This window comes from Phaenicophaeus curvirostris, chromosome 2, assembly GCF_032191515.1.
Source record: "Phaenicophaeus curvirostris isolate KB17595 chromosome 2, BPBGC_Pcur_1.0, whole genome shotgun sequence".
In the NCBI taxonomy this organism is placed as follows: Eukaryota; Metazoa; Chordata; class Aves; order Cuculiformes; family Cuculidae; genus Phaenicophaeus; species Phaenicophaeus curvirostris.
In genome coordinates this window covers 37,279,390-37,307,313 of record NC_091393.1, presented here as the reverse complement: position 1 = coordinate 37,307,313, position 27,924 = coordinate 37,279,390, and the positions used below count along the sequence as shown (strand labels likewise).

Genomic DNA, 27,924 nt, shown 5'->3' with positions numbered 1-27,924 from the left:
AGTTGTATAAAGCTGACATCTGAAACCCTGTTCCATAACACCACACCAACTACAGACAGCCTGAAAAACAAACAGTATTTTCAGTCTGAGATCAGGTATCCAGGGACAGCAGAATCACTTGAAAGAAAATGCCCCACATGGCTAGCCTTCATCCCTTACCAAAATAATTTAAAAACAACTGCTAAGTCCAACACATTAGGAATTTAACGGAAAGCAAACAGAAATAATTATGAAACACCCAGATGGAAATCTGTTGATTCTTTTATTTGTTAAGAAGATTGTCCTACAGTGAAACTTTCATCCTTTAAAAAATTTAGTCTGCCTTCAAATAATTTTGGGATTTATGGGTTTGCTTTATAAGGTTGTTAGGCTTTTATTTGGTAGCATTTATTCTTTTGTCTGGGGGGAATACCGCAGAAAATTCTTGCAACACTGAACCTGGAAACTTAATAAGCCCTCACTGTGCAAACTCTTTGAAGTGAATACACACATGTGTATATATATTTAGAGTCTATACCAAACATACTCTGAATTCTGTTTATCACAAAAAATATATTTTAAAAATATTTATTCGAAGTTGGTGATAGTTGAAGGTTGAGTTCTAAAGCTGTTGTTTGGATCTGCTTTGAAGACCAGTTATCATCGGATATACAAATCAAACTACCATTCCTGCAAAGCTTTCTTGCACTTTTGAAACACAAGCTTTTGCGAAGTTTCATGATCATGGGCAGTTCTGCATGTGATCCTCCCCATTTTCCCACTTAATTTTGGGAAGTACAAACAGCCCAGGCATAGAACTGTCTTGATCACTGGCACACACAGATCTTTCCATTCACAGCCAGGAGTTATCCCTATAGAAGGAAAACTGTTAGATGTTATGCTGTTAAATACATGGAATATCTAATTTAGATTTTATACAGAGATAAAAACTCTGTAGTCACTTGTTCCTGCTTACATAGACATCAAGAATAAAACTCCCAGATTTAAACCACTGGGAAGTACCTTATATTCACATAGTTTTCACCTGCTTCAGACTGACATAAATGGTCATACACAATTAAGAGAATACTACCATGGCCAAGTATATTTATGTGCATGATTATGTAGTCAGAATTCACAGAATGTTAAGAAAATTTGAAACTTCTTTGATTTGGTTTGCTTTCTTCCTCCTTTTATTCTCTTTTTAACAGGAATTTATATGGTGTTGATACAAATGGTTTGGTACAAAGGGCAATAAATGCTTCAAATGTGTATGAAAACATAGCTAATTATATTGAAGAAGCTAATAAAGCAGCATTGTTGGCAATGAACACAACAAATCGAGTCAATGATGTAAGTAATTTTCATAATATCAGCTTTTACTTTGCAGTGCTTCAGGGACTTCGGACACCTAAGTATAAAAAAACCCAACAACATTTAACTGTCAGCAATGAACTTCTCAGTGCACATATTGTTTCATCTACTGTTCCCTGAAATAAATCCTAGCTGGTTAATTATTCTACCGGCTAAAGTCTCCCGATATTCAAAAAGATGCAACAGATTCTTCTGTCCCTAAGTAAAGGGTTATGCTGCACTGTGTTTTCATTCAAACTGAGGCATTACTGTAAAAGTCCAGACATCCCTCTGGCCCTACAGGAACCGGAGCTGGCAGTTAGCACTCATGTCCTCATACTCTCCACAGCACAATGGGGCATAAAATGTGGTCTAGACATCTAACAGAAGCATCGCTATTTCTCATAGAAAGTCAGGTTGAAATGGGGGAAATAGCCCACTTAAACACTCTGTGCAGAGATGAGGATGAGGAAGATAATTTTCACTCTGGCCGTGCTGTTATAAAATATTTTGTATGTATTTTTGTATGTATATCATTTCCAACCTATATATTTGCTACTTAACAGCAATTTATTAGTGGGCTACCAACAGGATTTGGTTAGATTATAAGGGCCTGAACCCCAGAGAGCTGTGGGATCTTGAGCCTAGCCCTTTGCTTCCAGCACTCTACTGCAAGGCAACTCCCCACACAGTGCAAGTGTTCATCACCTGTCTCAGATGACAGTAGAAATGAACAATCACAGTGTCAAACTAACATGGAGCATGAGTTTTACATTGACAATACTGGAGTTGATAAATTAAGACGACCTCTGTGCTTTCTACATCTTTTTTATTCAGTGTCGGTGTCTGGAAAGTATACATTTCTCTCAACTTTAACTGCATTCTACAGAAAAAATTGCTTTTCAACTATGTTTTCTAATCCATCTGCCAATCTTAAATGTTAACAAAGCAAATGAAACTCTAGTGACTTTGTAGTTACATTTCTATGAAGTAATATGTTGTCCACAACTAAACACAACAAAGAGAAACATTTGGTAAGCATTATTCCAACTTTCTTTTTTGGAACATACTTGTAGGCTGCAATTGGAATTGATACTCAGATCACTTACCATAAAAGTAAAAGTGAAGAACTTCTCAGACAAGCCATGGAGCTACAATGGACAGCAGATGACCGTAAATATACATCCTTTCTACTTTCCCAGTCAATTTATAAGCATACAAGTTAAAATACATTTCAAAAGCACATCACTAAGGCAGAACTACTGCCGTGGCAGAAAAGTGTATTGATGGAAGCCACCACATAAAGCATTTGAAATGGCCATAGGCACAGTTTGAGTAGTTCATGTGTTGCCATCCTGCCAGATGCTGAAACTTTATTTCATTTACAAAAGGGCCGTTTCAGGTACAATCACTGTTGTGATCTTGCAAACAGCTGTTCACTGGTAAATACACTCAAACAAGTAGTTCAGCTGAAATCAATTCATAACAGTTTAAGTGTTAAGAAAGCTAGATTTTACAAGCAAAGGATAATAATAAATTTTAAAGGATTTTTGGCCTTTTTTTCACCGCAAATGAAAGAAAGTTCTAAAATTACAGAAATTACCTCTTTAATTTTTCAGGACTTAAAGTTCCTCAAAACTTTTCCTGTGTACTTGTTACAGTTATTCTCAGCAGTTCTGGCAAAGCAAAGAGAAACAGTACCAACTGAGATACAAGTCTCCAGATTTTTCTGAGCAGCCCTGTGGCAAGGAAATGATGGCTGGGAACTGCAGGGTTGCTTTTTCTTTTAGGTTGTGTGAAGTCCAGAGTGCTAGTATGCTCTATGTTTAAAAAAAAAAAAAGGCTATAATGTACTGCCTATGGTGTAATAATTGTTTAATAATGTACCTCCACAGGATAAAATTTACCTTTTTAATTGTTACTTTGATGCCACTCAACTATACCTCCTATTTTCTCCCCACAGGTAACGATTTAACCCTTGTAGACACTAGTCAGCATGTTAACGGCACTGTTGCCAAAATGAATGCTCTGCGAAGCCGACTCATGAGAGCCATCACAGAAATGCAATCAGCAGAGCCAGGTTGTAAGAGCTTCATCTTATGATGCTTTATTGTCATATATTTAAGAGCATATTTTATCTTTGTGTATGGCCTATGAAGTTGGTATTAAGATTTCAGTCCTGAGGAGGCCACAAAGACTGAAGCTACAAGACCTACACAGCAAAAATCCTGTTTTAATACATTCATAATGGAATTGTATATTTTGCCACCTGAAATTATTAACATTTTCTTAATCCTCCTTACTACAATTGTCCTCTCCCATGTTATTCTTGATCTTTTCAGGGCTTGAAGAATCTACAAGTCTGTGGATTTATTGTGTTGTTGGTCAAAATCTAATTCACATATATATCACACGTATCAAGTGCAGTATTTGGGAGGTAGTTACTGCAGTCTTGATTGACGAAACCTCACCTTAGGTTTTCAGCAAAAAGACATCATAGAGCATCCAGCAAGTACATCTGGAGGTGTTCAAAGTTGGCACGGTCAAGATTTCTCCATTACCTTCAACTAAAAGTGGCTAGGTTTTCCTGCCAAGACATTATTATATGCAAAATGCCACAGGTTTTACAAATACAGTAGTTGGTAACTTAAAAAATAATTAAAAAATTAAAATTCCAGGTATGAAAAAGCAAAACCACTGCAGTATTTTGAGTTTCTCTCCTTCAGAAATAACTGTCATGAAAGTTCATGATTTTCTTTTGGATGGAAAACGGTTTCTGAAAAACTACGTATTTTTTTGTCTCTATCCTAACATCCTTGGCTATATAACACCTATCAAAATCCAAGGACATTAAAAAAATTCTAATAATCTACAATTGAAAGGAGTATTTGTTAAATCTAAAGCATTAATATAACTGTAAACCCAACACAAGAAATTTCTTCTCATCCCTTATTTATTTTGTAGTGGAGGCCAGAGAGCGTTTAGAGCAAGCTAAACTGAAGACTGCAGAGGCTGTAAGTGCTACCATGACAGTAACACAGGCTACGACCCCCATGGATGAGAATGTGAGGATGTGGTCTCAAAACCTGCAAGACTTCCAGCACAGCTCAGCAGCATATGACAGTGCTGTGCATTCAGCTGGGGATGCAGGTATGGTGATCTGAATTTTGCCATTCTTTAGTACTAAAAGGTCAGCAAATCATCACAACATCATGATGTATGAATTGTTTACATTGCATACTCATTGCACATAACCTTTTAGCATTTTATCTCCATAAAAACATTTCAAAAATCATCCAGAGGCATGACCATACTTCCAACATTTTAGATATTTGTGCTTTTCAAAAAATGACTTAAACTCTTAAGGGCTGCAGTCTTATAGGCTTCTAAGATGTTGTTATCAGGGCACCAAGGTCACAATGAATGGCAGACAACTTGTTTAAATACTTCTTGTTATTATGATTGGCAGTTTTTAACATTGACAGGGATTTGAAAACAGGGATCTTTTGTCCTCAGTAGTACAAATATGGAGGAGAAATGGTCCCTGACTTGATGAGCTTGTAGTCTAACTGAAGGAGGCAAAGCGGATTAGGAAGGAAATAAATTTAAGCAGGGTGATTGCTGTAAAAAAAAAAGCTTGTAAACATCACATTAATTCCACTTTTATTACCAGGCGTTATTATCAGGGGAGGAGAAGTAGACTAAAAATTGGAAGATTTATTATGAAAAATATAAGGCAAATAGAAAGACAAAGGAAAAACTGAGGGAAGCTACAAAACTGAAATGAAGAAGACTGGGAAAAGAGACAAGGAAGAGTGAAGCTGAAAGAAGTGACTGGTGAGAGAAGGGAAAGAACAATCAAAAAAGAAAATAATCAATCTATAGTGTAAAATCCTGGAATAAAAAAATGCTGACAAGCACTGCTATTTATTGCTTGATATATTCCTGGCTTAGTTTAGGAGGATCACTAATCACAAGTTATTCATAGCTATGGAGCTGGAAATGCAGAACAAGGCGTTTCCTGTATACATTTGATGATATGTACCATCACCTGCAGCACTGTTCAGTGATATCTTGTCTCCTGAAAGTGTCTCAGAGGAGGTCCGTAAGTCCATTGATTCTATCTCCAGTAAGTCAGAATCTCAGATCTACTGCCCCAAATCCCTTCTTCTGTCAGGAGCTTCGCAACTTGATTGTGATTTTACTGCATACGGTGTTATGAGTACCAATATGTCGCAAACAGGTGATTTAGAGCACTTAAAGAATCACAGTCAAAGGTATTAGCAAAAGTGGTTTTAATATGATGTTATAGAAGTGCAACTTAACAACATTCAGTGGTAAGGTTCGTTTTATTACTATACAGCACAATCATTTGAACAGTGATTCAAAACTACCAAGGCAAAATCAAAGTTATCATACTACAAGGTTATGTGTAATATCGTCACTTACTGAAGATCTGCTGTTGGTAAAAGTTTTCTCTGCCTCGAGGAACAAACTTGAGAGCTGTCCCAGCTCAAGGGGAGTTCGCCACCATGTAGGTGGCATGTTTTACGCTTTCATAGTTATGGAATAAAATTGGAGTCCAATTACATATGATGAAGGAGGCATGCGGGAGACTCCTTATACCCATAAACTTTGGTTCTTGATAAATGAGTCTTGGAAAAGCCACATTCTACTCATGCTAATCCTACGATCAGTGTTCCAAACTCATATGCATTGATGCTCACTGTTTCACCCTAGTCCTTTGTGGGTTTTCAGAAGACAGATTGGAACTAGAGGAGTTCTTGGCCCAGTTATGGCTCAGGACTTCATCTGTTTTGGAAACTGTACCAAACTACTGCTAGTTTGGTTAAGGTGTCAGGTGCATCTGTCATACAAATCCAACATTGTTCATAGTACTCCAAAGCCACAGTCTTCCCTCTGGACTGGAGAAACCTAAGGGTCATGTTATCTCTAGAATTTAATAATGAAGAAGACCTTTGCACTAATATTTTCAGTTAAATGAGTGTTCCCGAGAACTAATATAACAGTGGTTCTTTCCACAAGAAGAAATTCAGTACTATTCAATATCCTGACTTCTGGCTCCAGAACTGGAGACAACTCACATTTCTTTGAGATTTCTATCCAAAGCAAACAGTGAGCCACTCCCTCTGAGAATGGGTAAGCTCACTGCTAGTCCCTGCACAGTGCTCCATAAGGGTGTGGTTGTACCGCATTGCTGTAAAATGGGCTTGATCACCACAGGGCATAATTTAGGCTGTGGGCTACAGACTCCAACTGCCATTTAAGATAATGTAAATGCAGATGTGATTGTCATCCAGGAAGTCAATGGTACGAGGAAAAACATCTGAGAGAAACAGTCCGCTATAGCTTACATGTGAAGGTTATTGTTTTTATTCACATTTACATTTGATTTACATTTAACATCTACCAGTGCCAGCTTAGCAGCTAAAGCAGCAACACAAACTGCATTTGGATTTTCATCCTCAAAATGTCAGCATTCAACATTAAAAAAATCTGCTCATACTAGCTGTTAAACTGGAAGAAATGGTTCCAGTAGCATTTTAGAGGTTCCAGCAGCATTTTAGAGGTTCCATAAGATTGGATAAACCTAAGATGGCCCAGCTCTCCTGTCTAGTTATGTTCCCAAAAAGGCATGCATGGTACAAGCAGCACAAGTGCTAAAGAACTGCTCAGCTCCTATGTGATGTGCCTGGCAAAAATCCCTTCTCTGCAATAGTGGATTTGCAGCTAGGGAGTCACCTTGAAAATATTCTTATTGTATCAGGGTGCCTGGAAGGCCTGCTGACCACAAGCTAGCTGTTTGAGAGATGCTAATATACAAAGTACAGAAATGTTTGGCCTATTCCATTTGCAGAGACAGCTTTTGCATGACAATTTTGTCTGATGACATTTATTTGTTTGTTTTAAGGCAGAATGATTTTTTTTTTTTTGCCAGAAAGGTCAGGTGGGAAATAGCTAAGAAAACAGATCAGTGCTACGAAGTGCTACATGGTTGGTGCCCCAGTCAGATGTGACTGATTCACAGCTTGGCAAGACATTCCAGACACAGTGAAATGCTCTCAGATTAGCTGTGCATGCTATCAGGAGAGATTGGCATGACAGAAGGAATGTCCATCAAAGTACAAAGGAAAGTCACAAAAAGCTTTGAGACAGGTTCCTGAAACACCAAAATGCTTGATCATCATGCCAATAACACCACTATGGCAGCTGAAGCCTCTAAACTGGCATGTCTGGATTGCCTTCTAATAAAGATAGCACTTGATTTTTGGAAGGGTGAGAGCATGTCTTGGCTGTGCATTTTGTCTGAGAATAATCCCTGTATTGCCACTGTATAGGGAACTGGTAGGCTTCAGCAGAGAGGATGAAGGGCCACTTGGAAAAGAAAACACAAAAGGAGAAACTGTATGGAAGGTTATAGTCTCAAGGTATTTCCTTCTTGACAGTTTCCCTTGTATTCTTTTTTCTATTTAATCACTGGGTAAGGCGAGTTTTCCTTTTTCACCTTCACCTTCATCCCAAAGACTATAAAAAAAAATCAATATTCTTCTGTATTGACGAATGCCATTATAAAGGACAAGAAGAAAGAGGTCTATGGACAAGAGATTTATGGTTAGATATTACCATACTAGTAGTAATATATGTTAGGTTTATGTTTTCCTGTTACAATTGTGCTTCAATTTTAATATTCTAAATTTCAAACAGATGAAAAGCCAGTTTTTCAACATGTGAGATCAGACACAATTCTAATTCAGTTGCTGATTATTTTTAAAAAAGGTAGTTGGAATTTGCTAAGTCAATTTCTGAGTTTTTAATTTTTTAAGAACAATGTGGCTTTTTTTTCAATGCAATGGAATATTAATTTCAAAAGTCAGAGAAAAAATTCTGTAAGTTGATTATTTTGCTAGTTGTTTTTTAAAGTAGAAATTTTAATGCATGCTGGAATTACTGGTTTACCTAGAATTCATCATCGTTCTTTGAGGATTTGCTAACATACTTGTATTTAAAGTACCATAACCTTTTATAGAATATTTGATTACTGATCCCCAGCGTACAAGGTCTTTCAGGACTTAATAGGAATTGGAATTGGGGAGTCTAAAGGTCTATATGGCCCATACCTACACTGGACTTGGAAAGTAACAACACAAGGGCAGGTGAACATAAGTTGACAACCCCTAAAATATAACTGCAAACCCTACAAATCTAGTCTTAACCTTTATAGTGAATCCATGTCATTAAAAGTTAACTATGAATATTGGATCTTTCTTACATGCATGTAGCTTGTGGCTAAAATCACATTTCATTATATTCCGCTAGTTGTACCTACATTTAATTATAGATGAAAAATGATGTGATGTGTAAATATCTTTCAAAGGGCAGCATGTCATTGGAATGTGATGTGATGAACTGGATTATAATTAGGGATAGTTATTTTTCTTTCTGAGTAACTCCTCTGTCTGCTTGTCTTTCTGGGAAATGACTTCTCTCCCTTTGAACACAACAAAGCACCTGCATTTCCCTTTGATAACAACCGTACCTGCACTTGTACCAGAACACACAACAGTGAAAGACCAAAGGTCCAGGGCTCTGATTCATGACTGCAGGCAGGAACGCTGAAGAGTTTACAATCCACAAGGTCTGGGCCAGGTAGTAAGCACAGGTTAGGTGCATATGCATCATCAGCTAGGGCTTTCTGCCCTTGTACAGTACAGGCTTGTTATCACAGTCTGAAAGCAGTGGTGTTTCTGTTAACAGAGTGGGCTGTGAAGCACACACAGTCACATCACCTGTGCAGTCATTGCTGCTATCTGGGTGATGCACAGCTGAGAAGTGAGGTAAACAACCTACTCATCTCCTTTGAAATGGATTTGAAGAGGTCATGAACTGTAGATTCTAGATGCAGTTCCCAGGTCAGCCACAGATATCCAGTGAGTTGTCGAACAAATAATCCTTCTACTCCAGTTGCCATATGTGTAAAAATGGATTTAACATCTATCTGCCTTGAAGGGAGATGAAAAGGTTAAAACTACTAACGTTTGCAAAGCTCCTTAAGGAAAGTATTACAGAGTTACACCACCACAGTTGTACCTAGGAATGCCATGAAAAAGTAGTCCCCTTTGTGCAAACCTCTTTCCAAAAACTTTTGCAACACTTGATTCTGATAAATTACCACCCCTCACACACCAGAGTTAGGACTAGTTCTTAAAGCAGAAGAAGATAGGTGAGTTAACCTAATGGGGTAAGGAGGAATTCTAGTACAAAATCAATGTTACAAAGAGCTAAAAACCAAGCTGTCACTTCTTTTCTAACCGCAGTGAAGAAACTTACAGAAGTCTTCCCTCAGCTCCTGGACAACCTGCGCAGAGTAGAACAGAAGGCACCAGCAAACAATATTTCTTCCAGTATTCAGCGGATCAGAGAGTTAATTGCTCAAACCAGGAGTGTAGCAAGCAAGGTAAACCATTTGGATGGGACTTTGGTTGCTAGTGCTAGTAATCAAACAAGTCCTACTTGGAGCTCCATTTTCTTGGGCTATGTTAGAAGCACAAACCTTGTCATTATCTCCTCCCAACAACTGGATAAACAAAGTACCACAGAAGCATTAAAATCTTTACAGTTACTGCTTGCAAGCAAGTAACATTACCCTGGTATTCAGGATAGACTACAGCTACTGCAGAAGCAACTTTAATTAAGTGATTGGCATAATGTTAAAGATGGCCACAGTAACAAAAACATTTAAAGATAAAACCAGAAGGTCATTACTCAGCTGGCAACATACGTTACAAGTAGCGGTAATTAAGGCAATTTAAAGCAAACTTTTCTGAGATAGCAGTATTTCTTCTTTTTATTTTGAATTAATTTTCTGCAGGGTAAGAGAACCATTGGCTCATACATATTTAATACAGAAAAACACTTCCATTATCATACATAAATTATGAGGGACTTTTCTGTAACAGGAACACTGAGGTCAAAAATTAAAACAGTATATTTTAATTCATTGAGAGAAATAAAAAATCAATGCATTATTCTACGTTTACAATGCTGTAATATGCTGTCCACATACATTATTTCAAAAAAGAAATGCAAAATCTGTCAGCATGCGTGCAGTGCTTTACTGTTCTTTAATTTTGTTTTGTCATTCAGGTGTATTGTGCTTGAACTTGAAAACATTTTAGTTATGTTGAAAGCATTGTGAGCTAAAATGAACATGTTTTAAAATTTCATTAGCATCTCATATATATCACTGTAACTCCAGGAATATAACAGGATTACTTCTGAACAGAAAATTGGTCACACTAGTCCCAAAGCAAAGAAATAAATCACGGGTAGAAGTTTTATAGCTATGTGAAAATTTCATTATGTGCCATACACAATGATGTAGCCCTGAGTCAACTAAGCATGCATCTATGTCCCACCGAAATTTAATTTAATTTATGAATACAATTAAGCAGAGTTAACTAAGAGCTTTATTTAATTTTAAAATTAATTCCCTTCATCTTCTTTACAGTGTCTCCCAGAAGCAATTGTTACAAGCATAAAATTTTACATGGTCAATATATAGGTGCCATCTCTGCTCTTGCAGTAAGCAAGGCTGATGGCTAAGAATTCTTGCACATTTACCTTAAGTAATGTCCCTAGTTAGCAATAATGTGTCTCACTTAGCACATTTGCAACTGCAGGTCCAAGTTTCTATGATGTTTGGAGGCCAATCAGCTGTTGAAGTCAACCCAAAGATCAACGTGGAGGAATTGAAATCTTTCACTTCCATGAGCTTGTACATAAAGCTTCAGAAAGACAACCCACAACTGGCAGCATCTCCAGACAGGTTTATTTTGTACCTCGGAAACAAAAATGTAAGAAAATGACTCAGTTAATTTTTATATCCAGGAAAAAAAAAAGAAAAACAAAAGAAAAGAAAATTGAAATAGGTTTGAAGTTTATTTGTCCTTTGTCTTTCACTATTTCTCCATGTTTCAAAATAAGAGCTGTCTACAATATGACTGTCATTGATTTTGTGACAAGTACAGAGCAAGAGTTCGTGAGACTTCTGTCCTTGAAACTTCTGACCCCAAACAGTGAAGGATTCTTTCTAAGAAGCAAATTAGACTGCCTGTGCAGCATACTGCTGTGATTGCCACTGCTGCAAGGCACACTCGCTGTCTTCACTGCCAAGCATTGAGGTGCTCTGAAGCCACCTGGCTTTTGAGTGCCACATTTTAATCAGGTTTACGCTGCTGACAGTGTTAATTCCAAATCTCTGAGGTCACAGGCCCACAAGATAAACAAGTTGCTTTGCCTGTGGTTTGTGCTGCTGTTATACACTCTGTACATCACTAGGTTGAAACACCTAGAAAGAATGTATGCTTTCACCACCTGTAAGTGCTGTGAAATAATTGTACTAAATTGTGGATCCTAAAAGAAAAAAAAAAAAATCTCACCTCACAAGCTAATCCTGGCAAGCTGCTAGCTGAGAAGGGCAAAGAGACAGGCTTTTCTTTTTAAGCTTTTCCAAAAAGAATGTCTACTGAATATAAATCAAGTGAAATCCCTCTTGGCAGAATATTTAATGGCAGCATAACACCTGGGCTTTAGAAAAACATTTCTTCCTATTTCCTGCATACGACATTGCACACCAAATACTGACGAACAGCTTCCCATTGAGCTTGACCAATTTATGGTCAGAATAAATCTCATTTTTACATCAGTCAAAATGGATATAAAGTAAAATATCAGAAACCTTTTCTGTACAGTGTTATCTGCTGAAGAAAAGCAATTAGAGAATGAAGGATTTGTTTATTAGTTATATTTAAAGGTGTCATATAATTTATGAAGCTCATGATTCCTAATATTCCACATTAAATCTCTTTTGATGTTATAGCTCTGACATCTTTCTCCATTGGTGTTTTAGGCAAAAAATTACATTGGTCTTGCAATTAAAAATGACAATCTTGTGTACATCTATAATTTGGGAGGCGAAGATGTGGAGATACCTCTGGATGCTAAGCCAGTCAGCACCTGGCCTTCTTACTTCAGCATCATCAAGATTGAGAGGTAAAGCGATAATGTATATTTCCCCAAAATCAAACAGCTGATGAAGAAAAAAATCAGAGAAGGTTGGGTCAGAACTCTTCATTAGGAGTCTCCAGTGTCTGGTTCTACTCCTACAGAAACAAAAGGGAATTCTCTGTGCTTTTAGAGAGTCAAGACCCAAGAGGCCACAGAGGGGAAGAGAAAGTGTCTGTGGCTTCTCTCTTTTTTTAATACTAGAGTGCCATTTTTTGAGTGAGAAAATGAAAACCCTTCCTGGAGTCTAGCCATTTTAAGTCTAGCCAACATAAAACTCTCTTCTCTTACAATTCCCCCCTACAGGATTGGAAGACATGGCAAAATGTTTCTAACTGTGCCCAGCCTTAGCAGCACAGCTGAAGAAAAATTCATCAAAAGGGGAGAGGTTCTGGGTCCTGACTCTCTCCTGAATTTGGAACCTGAAAATGCTGTTTTCTATGTTGGTGGAGTGCCTACAGATTTCAAGGTTGGTCAGATAAATACTCTATATTCAAAATCACATAATGCAAACTTATCTTGCTGGGCCTCCCTTTAAACTCAGAAATTATTAATAAAAAAAATGTCCTTATTTAGTCATTTATCATCTTAGGACTACATCTTATACTGATGGCAAAAAACACTGTTTTCTCTAACATATCATGTCATACAGTAAGATGATCTAGGATTCCTGCTAGCTGCCATTCAAGTTTTCTGAAATATAATGATAAGAAAAAAATGCTCGATAGCTGTTCATTAGTATGTATAAATTAAGGTCTATTAGCCCAGCTTAACAAATTTTGCAGGCTACCAGCTTTTTCAATGCCAATGAGGTCTTAGTGACTACAATTTCTTTTTTACAACTATCGCAAATATAGAAGTAATGTATTGTTAATATTAGGACAGAGTGGGAAATGAGCAATATCGTGATTTGTTTGAATTTAAATTATCATTAGTTTAAACACAGCCTTACAACAGCATGAAGACTTGCATGTGCAAAACATTTCTGAAGACCTATGTGAGACTCTTGCTTCAGTCAGCTTCCTAGAAGTCAGCATTAATTAGCACCTCATTTATCTGCCTCTGTGAACATACCAGGCCCTCTTTTTTCAATTTAGAAATTGTTACAAAAAATCTTGGCTATAAAAATTGCATGGCTGAATGAAACTGTACTTCGACTTTAGAGAACATTAAATTTTCTAAGCTGTATAGTATGAGCTAAAAAACCCCATCTTCTATTCCACAAGCAGCCCTCCTAACAATACAAAAATAAATATTAATGCAATACACTTACATATGCCTGAGCTTTTGCGCTGCTGTGGCTACCAGATATATGCCATGGTTTGAATTTTGTTTTACTGAGCCCTGGGTGCAAATTGCTTGGGAATCAAACTGAGGACTGAATAATAGTTGCACACACAAACACACACAAAAAAAAAGTAATCCAGAAAATGCACATTTTAAGTCTGTTCCAGAGCAGGGCAGAGGAGAAGGAAAAGTGAAGGAAAATAGGATGGGGAATGGGAAGAAAAGGTTTCATGGAATTATTTGATAAGCATATGGGCCTCTCCTCCCTTGGAAATGGAAACCTCACATTCTCATTTATTAACAGAGTCTTATTTGCTAAAATCTTTTGCCTTTTCTTCCGTGTTACATACATATGAAATGTAGCATTTAAACATGAGAAGTCTCATACTGAACATAATTTAACAGAACAGTAGAAGAAACAAAGAAAGAAAGGAAACACGACCTTTTACCAAATATATCTGTGCTGCTGATAAGAATCTCATTTTCTCTTACAGCTACACATATTCTGCATTGCTGTATTGCCAATATATCATAAGCAAAATGGGAATAATGACAAGCAAAGAAAAGTTGCTTGCAGTGATCAGGCTCTGAAGTTGAAGAGGTGTTATTACTACCATACTTGTTCCACAGGGCAGAGTATTTTAATATTAAGAGAATGATTCACTACTACTGTCAGCTTTATTCTTTTGAATTTTTCCCCTCAGTAGAATGACTATTTAAATTCCATTTGTGATGACCTTTGTTAAAAGAAGGAGTTTCCATATCCTCCTATCTGTTCAATAGAATACCTACTGAGGATTAGCCACTGATACAGACTTTGAATTCAAGCCTCCTAGGTTTGAAGAGCGCTCTCATTTCTCTCTCTTTTGTCACAGTATGAAGTTATTTTTCTGGTAGTGAAGAATGTTTATACATTAGATAAGAAGTAACTACTAAGAGATTCAAATACATTGAGCAAGATCTGCGATTAGTCAAATTTTGACCTTTTTTCCCTTTTGTGAGTGTGTTCCCTTAAAACCTACAAAAGAAAGTTTTATTTGCAGTTGCCTTAACCAGCATATTGTTCCCGCTGGGACACCATTTATGTGTTCTTTTTTAACTTACAGCACAATGGTCATATTATGATAAGGACTGCAAAGACTATTCCACAGTAGTGTTATCCCCTTTGTTTCAAAACATGTGGAGCACAGAGACAAAACTGACCACACATACAAATGCTTTCAAGATACCCAAATCAAGACAGTGACTTTTCTCCTTTTGCTTTTTCTTGGCCTCTGCACAGCTCCCTCCTAGCTTGAACCTACCTGGCTTCATAGGCTGCCTGGAATTGGCTACCCTGAACGATGAAGTGATCAGCCTATACAACTTCAAGCACATCTATAACATCGACACCACCACATCGCCACCTTGTGCCAGGTAGGACACAGTCCCACCACCACAGCCACGCTGCTTTGTTGCAAGTGCCAGTGGCTGATTCAGCAGTGCCTGGTGGTTCATTCCTGTTTTAGATTACAAATGTGAAGGTAATATTGAGTTTGCCAGAAGAAATTTTGCCACTTTTAACTCCTAGTTGCATCAACAAGGTGAATTTTTAAATATATATATATATGGGAGTTGGACTTGTTGATCCTTATGGGCTACTTCCAACTCAAGGTGTTCTACGATTTGCTGCTGTCTTCATTAACTCTCAGAATTTTGCTTATGCCTTCCAAAGTGAAACTACCACGTTAGCTGGGGCATGGTCCACGCTACCTCCTTACCCCTGCTCCTTGCCCAGGACAGGGTTGCTCTTGATTCAAATCCTGTGGCTCTAAGCAGGATGAACCCCAGTGGGCCGAGTAAATGTGAGTGCAGTCCCATTACCAGCTAGCAAAGCCAGTATGGAAGTTATCTTTGTGCCATACACTCCTAAAACCACAAGAAAATTCCTCAGATAAGCCATTGGTTTAGTATTTGATAGGAATGGTTGGACTCGATAATCCAGTGGGTCTTTTCCAACCTGGTGATTCTATGATTCTGTGATTCACAAACTGGGAAATGTAGCCCTTAAAGTAGAACTGAAATCAACCACTGCATTCATTTAGCACAGACGTAAGCAGGCATTTTGTTCATACAACAGGTAGCAACAGTGGAATCTCTCTACAGAAAGAACAGGAGAGAAACTTGCAGCTCTCACTGGGAAGAGATGCAGGAGGTGCTGGGACGGGGAAAATGATTGTCTCCCATGCCATTCCCACAGGAAGCACAAGCTACTATTCTCCAGGACAGCACGTGCAGGCTGCTCCTAGGCTCCCCAGCACAGTCCACGCTCAGCTAAAGTCCTCAGAGAATTCAAATGGGTTTCTGTACAAAACCAAGCTCTTAATAGAAATATATGTGTGTCGTTGTAATGAGGAGGTGGTATGAGCCTGCTACTTTACAAGGATGAGCAAAGATTTTTCCTGTCCTCTACATGCAACACAGGATAAAAGCATGATGTAAGAATGAAGGAGTTAGATACGCCTTCAGAGCTACACATTCTTTTTCAGAAAATAATCCCAGACAGAATTTGAAAGGAAAAGTCATCAGTCTCACTGCTGCCAGAAAGAAGCAGCAGTTCAGAACAAATATTTTAAAAGAAGTATTTTAATTGTAAAGACCTTTAAATTTCTCCAAATTAAAATGGAGATGCCAAATATTGCTTCCTTGTTGGTTTTTTTTCATAGAAATAAGTTGGCTTTCACTCAGAGCCGGGCTGTGAGCTATTTTTTTGATGGCTCTGGCTATGCCTTGGCAAGGAACATTGAGAGAAGGGGAAGATTCAGCCAGGTGACTCGATTTGACATAGAAGTTCGAACACCTACGGACAATGGATTGATCCTGCTGATGATTAATGGGGTGAGTATCAAAACCTACTGCTACCCATCATCCACGAACACCACAAGTTGTCCAGTACTTACAATACCATGGAAAATCCAAAATGCTTATGTCCTTACATTTACCTTCTGGAAACAGAAACACTTTGTTTTAATCAGATGCATGTATACATTACGCAAGAACTGGAATGTGCTCTGCAAAGGCGCCCTGGAAACCAAGGCCCTGAGCTAGACTCTGCTCTCACAGCTGGGATAACAGCCTGGCCATATGCCTATAATGATATTTTTGATAGATACGCCAGTTAAGCCCAGCAGTTGCACCTTTATTTAAATATGAATGCACACAGTGACAGGAAGTTTCCGTGAAGTGACTCCTGTAAAGCAGCCACTTCATGCTAGCAGCCATTTTATAACTCTGTCTCAGAGTTATATTAAGTTAAATATTAATTTAAGTAACTGAAGATAGAAAATAGCCCAAATAAAAAAGGTTTGATCCAAATATCTCAGGTTCTCAGATGTTAGAGCGTGATACAAACTTTCTAAGGGTTTGAAGAAAGTAGACTCCATGTGCAAACACCTTCTGATGACAGCATCAGATTTTTTCGTCTTTGGGCATCTCCACATCAAGCTCCAAGTACTATGTGGATTACAACTCAGTGAAGCTACAGAAAGCATTTTACTATGTTGATGCAGTCCACAGACATACACTTGTCTAGACACCTACATGTACCACCTCACTGAGCATTTAGAAGAGAATAACATCCACTCTCACTACAGGAGCTACTCTCCCTTCCAGAGGGTAACTTGGGGTAACTTCCAGAGGGGAGTTGTGGGGAACAATTTGCTCTCCAACATAGCATGCCTCCACTAACCCTTGTTCTTAGGAGGTTATGGACTAAGCAATTGCTGTTAGAAGTTTAACAGCCTTTATTGCAGATCAGTCACTTTTTTCAAGCAAAAGTGCTCAGAGGTTAGACAGAAATTATTTGCGTTTTATGGTGAAACAGCAATCAAGTTGGATGTTAGCTGTAGAAGACCATGCCTGCTCACAGACACTTTTAGAAAGACTGTGTAAGCCCATACATTATCCATTTCTGCAGACAGAATAAATGTTCTGAATGTAATCCCTGTTTCATTTTCAAAGTTAACCTGTTCAAGACAAACCCAAGCTGCAGTTTCATTTGCATCTAGCATTTGCTGATTTAAGTAATGACTTCTGAGAGTACACTCATTTGCATGAGTCAGCAGTTCTTGGCCTGCAGAAGTTTTTTTGAGAATTATTGTTCTTATGTTTCCATTAGGCAGGGAAAAAATAGCATGAACACCAGGAGAAAAGACAAACAATGGCATTAAAAGCATGAACCCAGGTGCACGGTTTCTGCTTTCTTATGTTAAGGTTTTGAACAAAACTAATTGTCTGGTACCGATCTTCATTTCAAGCACTCCCTAAAGATTTTCTAAAGTAGAGCTCCTATTTATAAAGTTTAGGTCACCCAGCCACAGAAGAGAAGCCAAACCATGAAGCAAGAATAGCCAGGAAATCTATAGACCAAATACACTGTAAATACACTCCAGCTCTTGCTCAGTCTTCAGCAAATATATCAGTGTTGATCAGGGCTGTGAAGAGATACAGTCTTGAATTATTACAGGCATTGTGATAGAAGCTGCTAATACAGATACAGCCATTCTAGCACAACATTGCTTTTACCAGTGTATCTTTCATTTGGAGTATGTTGTATTACTTTGACAGTAAGTAGATGTGTTTGCATTAGGAATACTTTACTGGTGAATAGCATTGACATTAGTCTGCTACTGAATACTGCTCCTACAGGGAAACAGTTCACCAAGTCTTCAGATAAGTGCTGTTTATCAAACAATTATGTGTGCACCTGTATAAATACACATAAAAGAAAAATCCAGAAACTATGCTATAGTTTTGCAAATAAAAAGACCTTTTCCCAGCATGATTTTCACAATGTCAGATACATTTGTAATCCTGTTTATTTTTTTTTTTAAAGTTGCTGACACAATCATAGTGCTTTTCTGACTGCTGTTTTGTTTCCTACAGAGTATGTTCTTCAGTCTAGAGATGCGCGAGGGTTTCTTGTACCTCCACTATGACTTTGGCTTCACCACCGGTCCTGTGCTGCTTGAGGACTCCCAGAAGAAGGCTCAAATTAATGATGCTAAATTTCATGAGGTAGAGATGCGGTTACAATCACAGCCATTTGACCAAATACCCCAGCACTTCCAAAGCAGCAATAATCTGTTCCAACACCAATGAAAGGAGCAAAAGGAAGAGGGGTCAGATGGTGATGCAGTAGAGTGGGCAGAAGAGTAGAACACATGCCTGCCATGAGTAGAGCACAAGTCCCACCACTACCAAATGGTGGAAAGGGAAGGTTCTCCCTGCCTCCCAGTAAATCAGTGCTTGTTGACAGATTCTGTGTGTTATCAGTCAAGGACGCGAGTTCATGTGGAAGAAAACGTGCTATTGATTCAACAATAAATTATATCCAGGACAGCTATGTCCTTCAAATATACAACTCTCCTCAACTGAAAACGTCATTAGGTTAACTTAACGACCTTAGTTATGCATTGTATTGCACGAAATTTTCCATTTCCCATTTCATTTGAAGGGAGAATTAATTTGGTAGCAGTCTTTTATATATACATAGTATTTGAGGAACTTCACCAGATCTAAAATAGCTACTTGTATTTGGTTTAGAAGAACTTGCTTTAAGCCAGAGTAACTATGACAGTGACAGTAGAAAATTCCCCTTAGTGGCTTACTTCACCTGCCATTCACTTGATGTAAATTCAAAGTCTGATTTCTGATCCACAACTACAGTTCCATTCAATCTGTTTAAGCAGACCACAATTAAGCATGTAACACTTTGACAATGAAATAATTTTTTTAAGAAATATGCTCTAAATTCTTGGATAAATCAAGAAAACACTCTGAAGGTAATGGAGCTTATCTGTCCACCACAGTGTAGAATTTGACACAGGGTACTTTAATGTGGATTTATTCATAAATGAAATATTCTGTTTTTTCAGTCATCAGAGTAATTGTGACATCAAAATAAGCTCCCTATTAATAATCATTAGGATCTCACGAATCACAAACCACTTTTTTTATAACTGGAGGAACTTTTCAAACAAAATGATAGAAAGATGTCCTTGGGTTTGCAAAATCACCATGACAACTTACAGAAGATTACATTTTTGATCTTTTAAGCATGTTTTCATTTCAGATTTCTATTATATATCACAATTCTAAGAAGATGATCTTGGTAGTAGACAGACGACATATAAAAAGTGTGGACAATGAAAGAACAGCAATGCCATTCACAGACATCTACATTGGAGGAGCGCCTGCTGAGATCTTGCACTCCAGGTAGGTTTACAACTGGGATTCAATCATTATCTTCAAGTAATCACCATATTTAAGTTATGTTGTATAACCTGTGCTGAAGAGTTTACAATAAAACATTTTTCCCAGCCTCAATGCCTTGTGTAAAACAACCCCTCAGACACTCTTCTAAGTGTCTCTCAGAACTCTTAAGTACCAAGGATTAGGCTTGATCCAGCATAAGTAATTCTGCTGAAACTGGTTTAGTTTTAGTAAGAGTAACAGAAACTGTTGTATTCTTAAAACAAAAAGATATTTTCAAAGAACGCATGAATACATGTCATCATCATTCTCCCTTGCTTTACAAAAAGTGATTTTTGTAAGGTAGCAATGCACTAGCTGAAGGATCGAAACTTCTTCCAAACGCATTTTCAAATCTAAAGATGGTATCTTTCCTACTATGCACTTCAGTTCTAATTCGTCTCAGTTTCCCTCTAGACCCAAGTCAGCTGGCTGTGTGGACGTGGGAAGAAAGGAAAAAGTCTCGTTTTCCCATGGCACCATGTGGCAGAAACCAAGTTTAATCTCAGTAGACTGTATAACTCATTTCCTACAGTGGGAATCTGCCAGACCAGGGTCATGCTCTTGGAGAGCAGAACGGCTGCTTCAAGACAGTTATGCTCTTCTGACAGGCAATATTCATTTCTGGAGTCAGACAGCAAGGCCAGCATTTTCAGACAGGCTCCAGCTGCTGATTTTAGTGTCACAACTGCTAAAAGAAATACCATCTCTCTCTGCACAGCCTCTATGTAAAAAAAAAGTACACAAAAAATGGTGAAGATAGCAAATGTTGTGTAAGTTTCTAGGAATTAGTGGTAAATCTCCTGAAACCTTATTTTGTTGTCAGGAGTGACTGTTAAATTGCTAAAAAATGTCTGAGTTATAAAACACACAGAAGATGGGAACAAACTTCTTGTGAAGGAAGGATTCATGCCTTTGAATCCTACATAATTATCTGAACATGCAAACAAAAGGATGGACATGGAAGAAACAGAATACATAATTTATCTGGCCTTTCAAGTAGTTCTTTACAAAGGTCTGTCATAAGGGGCTATTAAGAAAACTAGTGGGGAGAAGTGGGGAAAAGGATGCAGTGGATTAGAAAGTAGCTGGGAAAGAGAAAATAGGACACAGAGTAACTCTTCAGTTTTCACAGGATAAAAAGTCTACAGCACTAGCTGAAAGGAACTCTCTTAGGATTGGTATTAAATACATTAATGATCTAGAAACAAAGCACAAAGGGATGGTGAAAATTACTTTCGTTAATCAAGCCTAGAGAACACTGAAAAAGCCCAGAGGGACCTAGAAATCTAGGCAACTGAGCAACTCAGTGGCAGATGAAACTTTTCACAAATGTAGGATACAAGATAAATCACATGAATTATGCCCACAATTTTTCTGAGCGAATTGTGGTCATTCTGCAAAACACCTGGAAAGCATTGACAAAGCAGGAAAAACAGCATCTCAATGACCAAGTCATATCAGGAAAAATCCATAGGCATTGTAAAAATATGACAAATTATAATATTGAAAATGTAAGCTGAAATGATTTAAGCAGAGCTATACCTTTTCTTTGTCTATTGTATCCAGCTTTGGTTCTCATGACAGGGGTAGATAGCAAAAAGTACAATCCAAATGTGGTGGCATCTTTCCATTTTGATCAGGAGCACAAATTTTCATTACTGGTATATCTACTGATGATTATTACTATCTATCTATTACTAGTAGTATCTACTACTGATATTTATAGCTCCTTTTCCTAGGATGAGTTACATTTGGCTGACATTGGGTGGCAGCAGCAGAGGGAAAATTAGCGGTAGTCTCAGAGTAGGATTTTAATATTCTTTCGAAGTAGTATATTTTCATTAGCTTCAACAGCACTTTCCTCTGTCAATTGCCTTTTTTCTCCCCCCAAAAAAATGAATCTGGAAGTACCATTATATGTTATTTTTTCTCCCAACTCTGTCACTGCATAAAGCAGAAAGCTAAGGGTAAGCAGGAGCACTAGGCACTGAGAACTGTTAAACAAACAGAAGCTAAAAGATAGGCTAAAATCTATCTTCTATAGTTCCTGATGCTCTGAGAAAATGTTGTTAAGTTAATGGCATTTAATGGGAAGGCATATTTGTGGCATCCAGCCAATCACTTTGTCAGTCAGAGTACAGATTAAACTGGTTGACTGATACTTCATGCTGATCCCAATCCCAGTGAGGATGGCAGGAGCCTTCCTGTTAATTTTGCCTTCCTGCTGGTTTGCTGATTTCATTGGGAAGCAGATTAAGCCCCTACAGTGCACTCACCTTATTTCAAATATGTATGTGTATATCTGTACTACTTCACCTGATGGTCCATTTTTGCCAACATAGAAAAACGGCATTTTCAGAGCCATATTCATTTGTTGTGTTTCCAATATCTACCTTACAATGAGATAACTGATAGACAACTAGCACAGAACCAGATGTCAAAACTGTCAGTACCATCTCATGTAAGGTGAAAAGACTCACTGCTAAGGCCCATCCCGTAGAAAGCACAAAGACTGTTTACAAGAAGCCAGGTCAAAACTCCGGATTTCACATTCACTCCTTCAGTATATTTGTTCCTTAGTTCCTGGACTGGTACTTGAAAGATCCCATATAATTTCCTTGTCCTGTCACAGACATTTGTGATTTTAGGCAAATTTCTTCTTCTTGCAGCATGAGTATTGTGAAGATAAGTTCAATTATATTTGCCCTGTGCCTTAATGCCGGGATATCTTGGTAAGAGGTGGAACTGAAAAACTCAAAGCAGTGAGTAGACACAGCTGGGATACACTGCTGTGCTCTCCACCTCAAGCTGACACAAAAAGGATGTTGGAAGTCTGCCTACTGCTCTCATTTACAACTATGTAAACCCACCCATCAGCAAGCAGAATATACTCTTACTTCCACAGGACCGTTCACTTCCCAAGATAAAAATGCAGCATGCTAGGAAAAAAAAATATTAAAAGGCAAGAAAGCTAAACCAGAACATTTTAAAACTATAAAAAATAGAAATTGAAATCCTTTGATTTTCACTCCGAGTGGGTAGAAATCCATTTAAAAATATGACTTTTGACTTCTGCAGTTATTTTTGTGTTTTCAGTGTTACTGTATATGTATCTCCTCTCTGAACACTCATATATTTCCTTTTGTACATCTGATGCATCTTGACTTTTCAAAACACATAATATGGTTGATTTTTTACATAAAGATGCAGGAATCAGATACTAGTGAGGCAAATGACTGCGATTCTTCCACGTGTTTTTTTAGAACACCTTGTTAACAAATGCAAGGTTTATCTAACTGCTTGTTTGATACTCTTTTCCAACAGCATTAGCTCACATCTGGCAGGAACTACTGGCTTTAAAGGCTGCATGAAGGGTTTCCAGTTCCAAAAGAAGGATTTCAACTTGCTGGAAGAACCAGGAACCCTGGGAATCAGCTATGGGTGCCCAGAGGATTCACTGGTAAACATAACAGTATTTGTGAGATAACAAAAAACTTTGGCAATGAATACAGCTGCAAACTTGAGTTTTACTACAAACCACAGAAAGGAAGTCTTGAACCAAAGGAACAGCAGTGTATTCATCGATTGATGGTGGTGGTGGTGTATGTGCATGTGCTAAGTCTGCTGACATACTACCCAATTTCCACCCTGAATTACAGCACAAGGTGTTTCACTTGACATTCTTACCATATGTCAGACTCCAATGTGAAAGCTAGATCTGGGGGGAAAAAAAAGTGTGCTATATTCTGAAAGGAAAAATTCAGCATAATTATTTTTTTCTCAAAGAAACAAAGAGAAATGTCCTCACGTGTATCCTAATATAGATGAATGAAACAAGAGACAGCAAAATATTCACCCTTCAAATGAGTTCTCCCCTTACATCAGGCCATCTCATCCTCTGTGATACACAAATGGACTGCACCAGCATTAACAGAAAATTGGCATTTTGTTTCTGATCCCTTCCATCGTTCATCATTTGTTCTTTACAATGCAAGGCTGGTAAATCTAAAGACTCTTTGTGGACTTTATCCTATGGCCATGACAACCCAAAGCCATGCTCTCGACCTGTGAAAATGAAGGAGGCCACCACTTGCAGAACTCATCACACAATCTCACGCTATGTCAATAAGGAAGCTAGCATCAATTTGTCCTACCTCAGACACAGTTTTTTTCCAGAGACTCAGAGGGTTATAGCCCACCCCATTCAACGCCCCTTCTCTCCATCCCAGCCTTCAGTGCAGCATGTGAACTAATGTATTACATGTTGAGATGGTGACTCAGAGCCACATAGCTCAGACAGGGGCTTGAGGCCCCTCTGTTTCTAGTCTTCATGCTCACTAACATCAGCAGGCTTAGGATGAAGTTAAGAATCTCAGGAAACTGGAACAATTTGGCTTATGCTGTCTAAAATGGCTACAGTTTCTTAAGATTTCCACAACATGTATAAATTAGGTTAAGTCATGTAGGAAAAACTGAAGTTTTTCAAGAACTGAACTGGCTGCATCTTTTTTTTTTTTATTTAAAAAAAAGAAAGAAATAACCTCATTGTTTTCTGCAATTTACTTGTAATTTTGTTTTATTTAATATACAGATGTCCCGCAAAGCATATTTCAATGGAGAAAGCTTCATTGCATCAAGCCAAAAAGTGCCCCTCTTCAGTGAATTTGAAGGAGGATTTAATTTCCGGACATTGCAGCCCAGTGGGCTGCTGTTCTACTATTCTGAAGGAGTGAGTATATATTTCTTTGTAGTTTGTTTTATTTCACCCTTATATTGTTTCCCAGGAGAATGCTAGGGGAATAATACAAGTTCTCACTTCATCTTTTTGTAACAGAGAAAGCAGTCCGCAGTATAGAAACATTCATTGATGACCTCATTTCCACTGTCACATTTGATGTACAGATGAAAACCAGCAATGTGCAATCACTATTTTGATGTTAAGAATAGAATTTGATCATATGCCTAGAATTAACATGCATCCATTTGTGCTTAATGAAGTTAGGGCAGAAATGCACAGTGGATCTTGCTGAGCTCAGCAACACTACAATCCCTATTCTAACCTGTAGGTGCTACCAAAGTACAAATAATATTAAGTGCCTGACATTTTTCCATCCAGAGACACAAAGACAAAGTTTGTTTGAATTACTGGGATGGTATTTTAAGCATTGCTGAGTTGACAGAAATCAGCCAGAAAGCTGCCTTATACTCCCAGATGGTACTTTGACCTCCATGTGTCACTGCAAAAAGCTGCACTTGAGAACTGCTCCTTGCAGCTATGGGAAGCGAGGCTGCTCTAAATGCCACCTCAGAGGTGTGACACAGGCAGAAACGGGGACTTGCACTCCCAAACTGTTGTGTGAGCCAGAGTGATTCCAAGATCCTGCAGGCTCAGACTGACATCTGCAGCAAGCATGAGCTCAGATGACAGAACATTTGCTACCACCCCCAAATGTCTGCGCTGCCATACTTGCACAAGATCATCAGCAGTGCAGCAGGGAAGGCTGTCTGGCACCAATAACCACTCCTGAACTTTACATTTTACAGCCTGGTGTATTACCTTAATTGAAATCAGTCATTTATCCACATCATTTGCATAAATAAGGCCTTACACACACCACCGGTGTTTTTAACTCAAAAGCTCTAATCCTATGAGGTGCCAAGTGTCCTACTTAACAAATGGAGGTTCAGCTATTCAGAACTTCACAGAATGAGACAGGATGATTCCCACCAGTGCACAGTAGCAGTTCTTGCTCTAATAGAACCGGCAATATCCATAGAATCACCAAATCATATAATGTTTTAAGTTGAAAGAGACCTTAAAGATCATCTAATTCCAACACCCTGTCATGGGCAGGGACAACTCCCACTAACTGAATCAGGCTGCTCAAGGTCCCATCCAAACTGGCCTTGAACACTTCCAGGGAGGGGACATCCATAACTCCCCTTGGCAACCTGTTCCAGTGCCTCACCACCCCCACTGTGAAGAATTTCCTCCTCGTGTCTAGTCTAAATCGTCTCATTTCCCGTTTATACCATTGCCCCTAGTCCCATCACTACATGCCCTCATAAAAAGTCCCTCCCTCACTTTCTTGTAGCCCCCTTCAGATACTGGAAGGTTGCCATAAGGTCTCCTTGGAGCCTTCTCCAGGCTGAACAGCCCCAACTCCCTCATCCTGTCCTCAAAGGGAAGGTGCTCCAGCCCTCTGATCATCTTTGTAGCCCTCCTCTGGACCCGTTCAAACATCTCCATATCCTTCCTATGTTGAGGATTCCAGAACTGGACACAATATTCCTGCCATGTGGCAAAGTGATGCCTGACCCAGATAGTAAATCTTATCTCTGACATAATTTTGAGTGATTGAATGGGTCTGATCAGAGGGAATTAGGAAACAAAAACAAAATATTATTAGTCTTACAACAGCAGGAATCTTACAGTAACATCTGTTCTATATAGAACCAGTGGTACTAGAAACACAAACAAAACATAAACATCATACATCCATGCCAGTGGAAGGAACTCGTGACAGATGCATGAGACATAGTAAACAGTAGAACTCCCAGAATTCAGGTGTAAAAAAACAGCACGAATATCAATTCTATAGAGATTATCTCCTGTTTTACTTCTCATTCTTTCTTTCTGCAAATAAAGCACAGAGCAGGAAGCAAAATAAATACATCAGGAAAATGCATAGAACTGTTAATTTGTCTGCGTTACACTTGCTTATGAAGATGGTTTTGTCTATTTCAGTCAGATGTATTATCCATCTTAATGGACAGAGGTGCTGTTGTTTTAAATGCAAGCGGAACCAAAATTCAAACACCAGACCGAAATTACAATGATGGTAAAACCCACTTCATCGTTACTTCTGTCAACCCAGAAAGGTAAAGCTGTCCAGAATCTTTTATGCCCTACATTTAGAATATAAGTACTTCTTGTAAAGCACATTATTATTTAATATTCACTTTCAAACGCTGTTTGGGGGGCGGGGGGTGTTAAGTGATATTTTCAACTAATGAATATATAGAAAATCACTGACTGAAAACTAGACATTTTGGCTTGAGCATAAGATGCTGGGAATTTTTATTAAAATTAAAATAATAGCTTTTCTAAAAGCTTAATCCTTTTTTTGTCCTCAGGTGTGAAAGCTGTTTAATTTAATTTAGACGAGCATGAGATTAATTTTTCAGCAGCATTGATTGTTTTGATTTGTTAAAGCAGTTACAAATGGACCCTGAAGTAATTGAGGCATCTTCACAGAAAGCATTCATCTAGGATATATACAGTGAGGCATGTTCAAAGTATTTTTAGCTCTGACAGACACAAATGTAAGACTAAGTACAGAAGTAGGGAATAAGTCTCTCTATGTGCTTCTTAAAAAACTTGAAAGCATTGGTTTATTGGTATGTTTTACTGTTATTTTCTATGTTTAATTTTTTCTTAGAAGGTCAAATAATCAAAGCATCTTTCTTCAAGAATCTTGCCTATGCAGATGCAACCAATTCATTCTCAGTTTTCTAGTGGAAACAGAAGTTTGTGCCATGACTTCTAACATCCCAAAAATATAGTTTGAAAAGCTGAAGGTGTGGAAAGCTGCCTTGGAATAGCATTGGGGACTGTTATGTTTCCCTGAGTGTTCTGAATTCTGAACTTGCCAAACAAAACTAATGCCTGATGCTTTCATTGTACTCTTAGTACTCTTGTTTCTTAGTAAAGCAAGAGAACCTGTCCTGTCTTCTGCAGCAATTAATGTGTTGCAAAATAAGATTGGGTAAAATATATTATACAAGCTCAAACATCAATGTACTGTGATGAAAGAGAAGGAAAGAAAAGGGATAGGGGCATAAAGAAGAAGGATTTGCATGTGCTTAGATCTTATTTTACCCAAACGATGGCTCCACTTAGCAGCAACCCCTTAGTTTACCTGT

General features: G+C 38.2%; 1 protein-coding gene across 1 annotated transcript in view; it reads left to right on the top strand.

Moving 5' to 3' along the window:
* The window catches only part of LAMA4 (laminin subunit alpha 4), a 104,249-nt gene that overhangs the window by 65,972 nt on the left and 10,353 nt on the right, over positions 1 to 27,924 (top strand). The window contains exons 14-28 of the mRNA XM_069851722.1: positions 1,191 to 1,332; positions 2,409 to 2,505; positions 3,296 to 3,412; positions 4,297 to 4,482; positions 9,669 to 9,808; positions 11,034 to 11,207; positions 12,263 to 12,405; positions 12,724 to 12,886; positions 14,987 to 15,120; positions 16,410 to 16,581; positions 18,628 to 18,759; positions 19,817 to 19,959; positions 23,323 to 23,458; positions 24,590 to 24,727; positions 26,747 to 26,880. Coding sequence (XP_069707823.1) covers positions 1,191 to 1,332; positions 2,409 to 2,505; positions 3,296 to 3,412; positions 4,297 to 4,482; positions 9,669 to 9,808; positions 11,034 to 11,207; positions 12,263 to 12,405; positions 12,724 to 12,886; positions 14,987 to 15,120; positions 16,410 to 16,581; positions 18,628 to 18,759; positions 19,817 to 19,959; positions 23,323 to 23,458; positions 24,590 to 24,727; positions 26,747 to 26,880 — 2,151 coding nt within the window. The remainder of the gene's footprint in view (positions 1 to 1,190; positions 1,333 to 2,408; positions 2,506 to 3,295; positions 3,413 to 4,296; positions 4,483 to 9,668; positions 9,809 to 11,033; positions 11,208 to 12,262; positions 12,406 to 12,723; positions 12,887 to 14,986; positions 15,121 to 16,409; positions 16,582 to 18,627; positions 18,760 to 19,816; positions 19,960 to 23,322; positions 23,459 to 24,589; positions 24,728 to 26,746; positions 26,881 to 27,924) is intronic.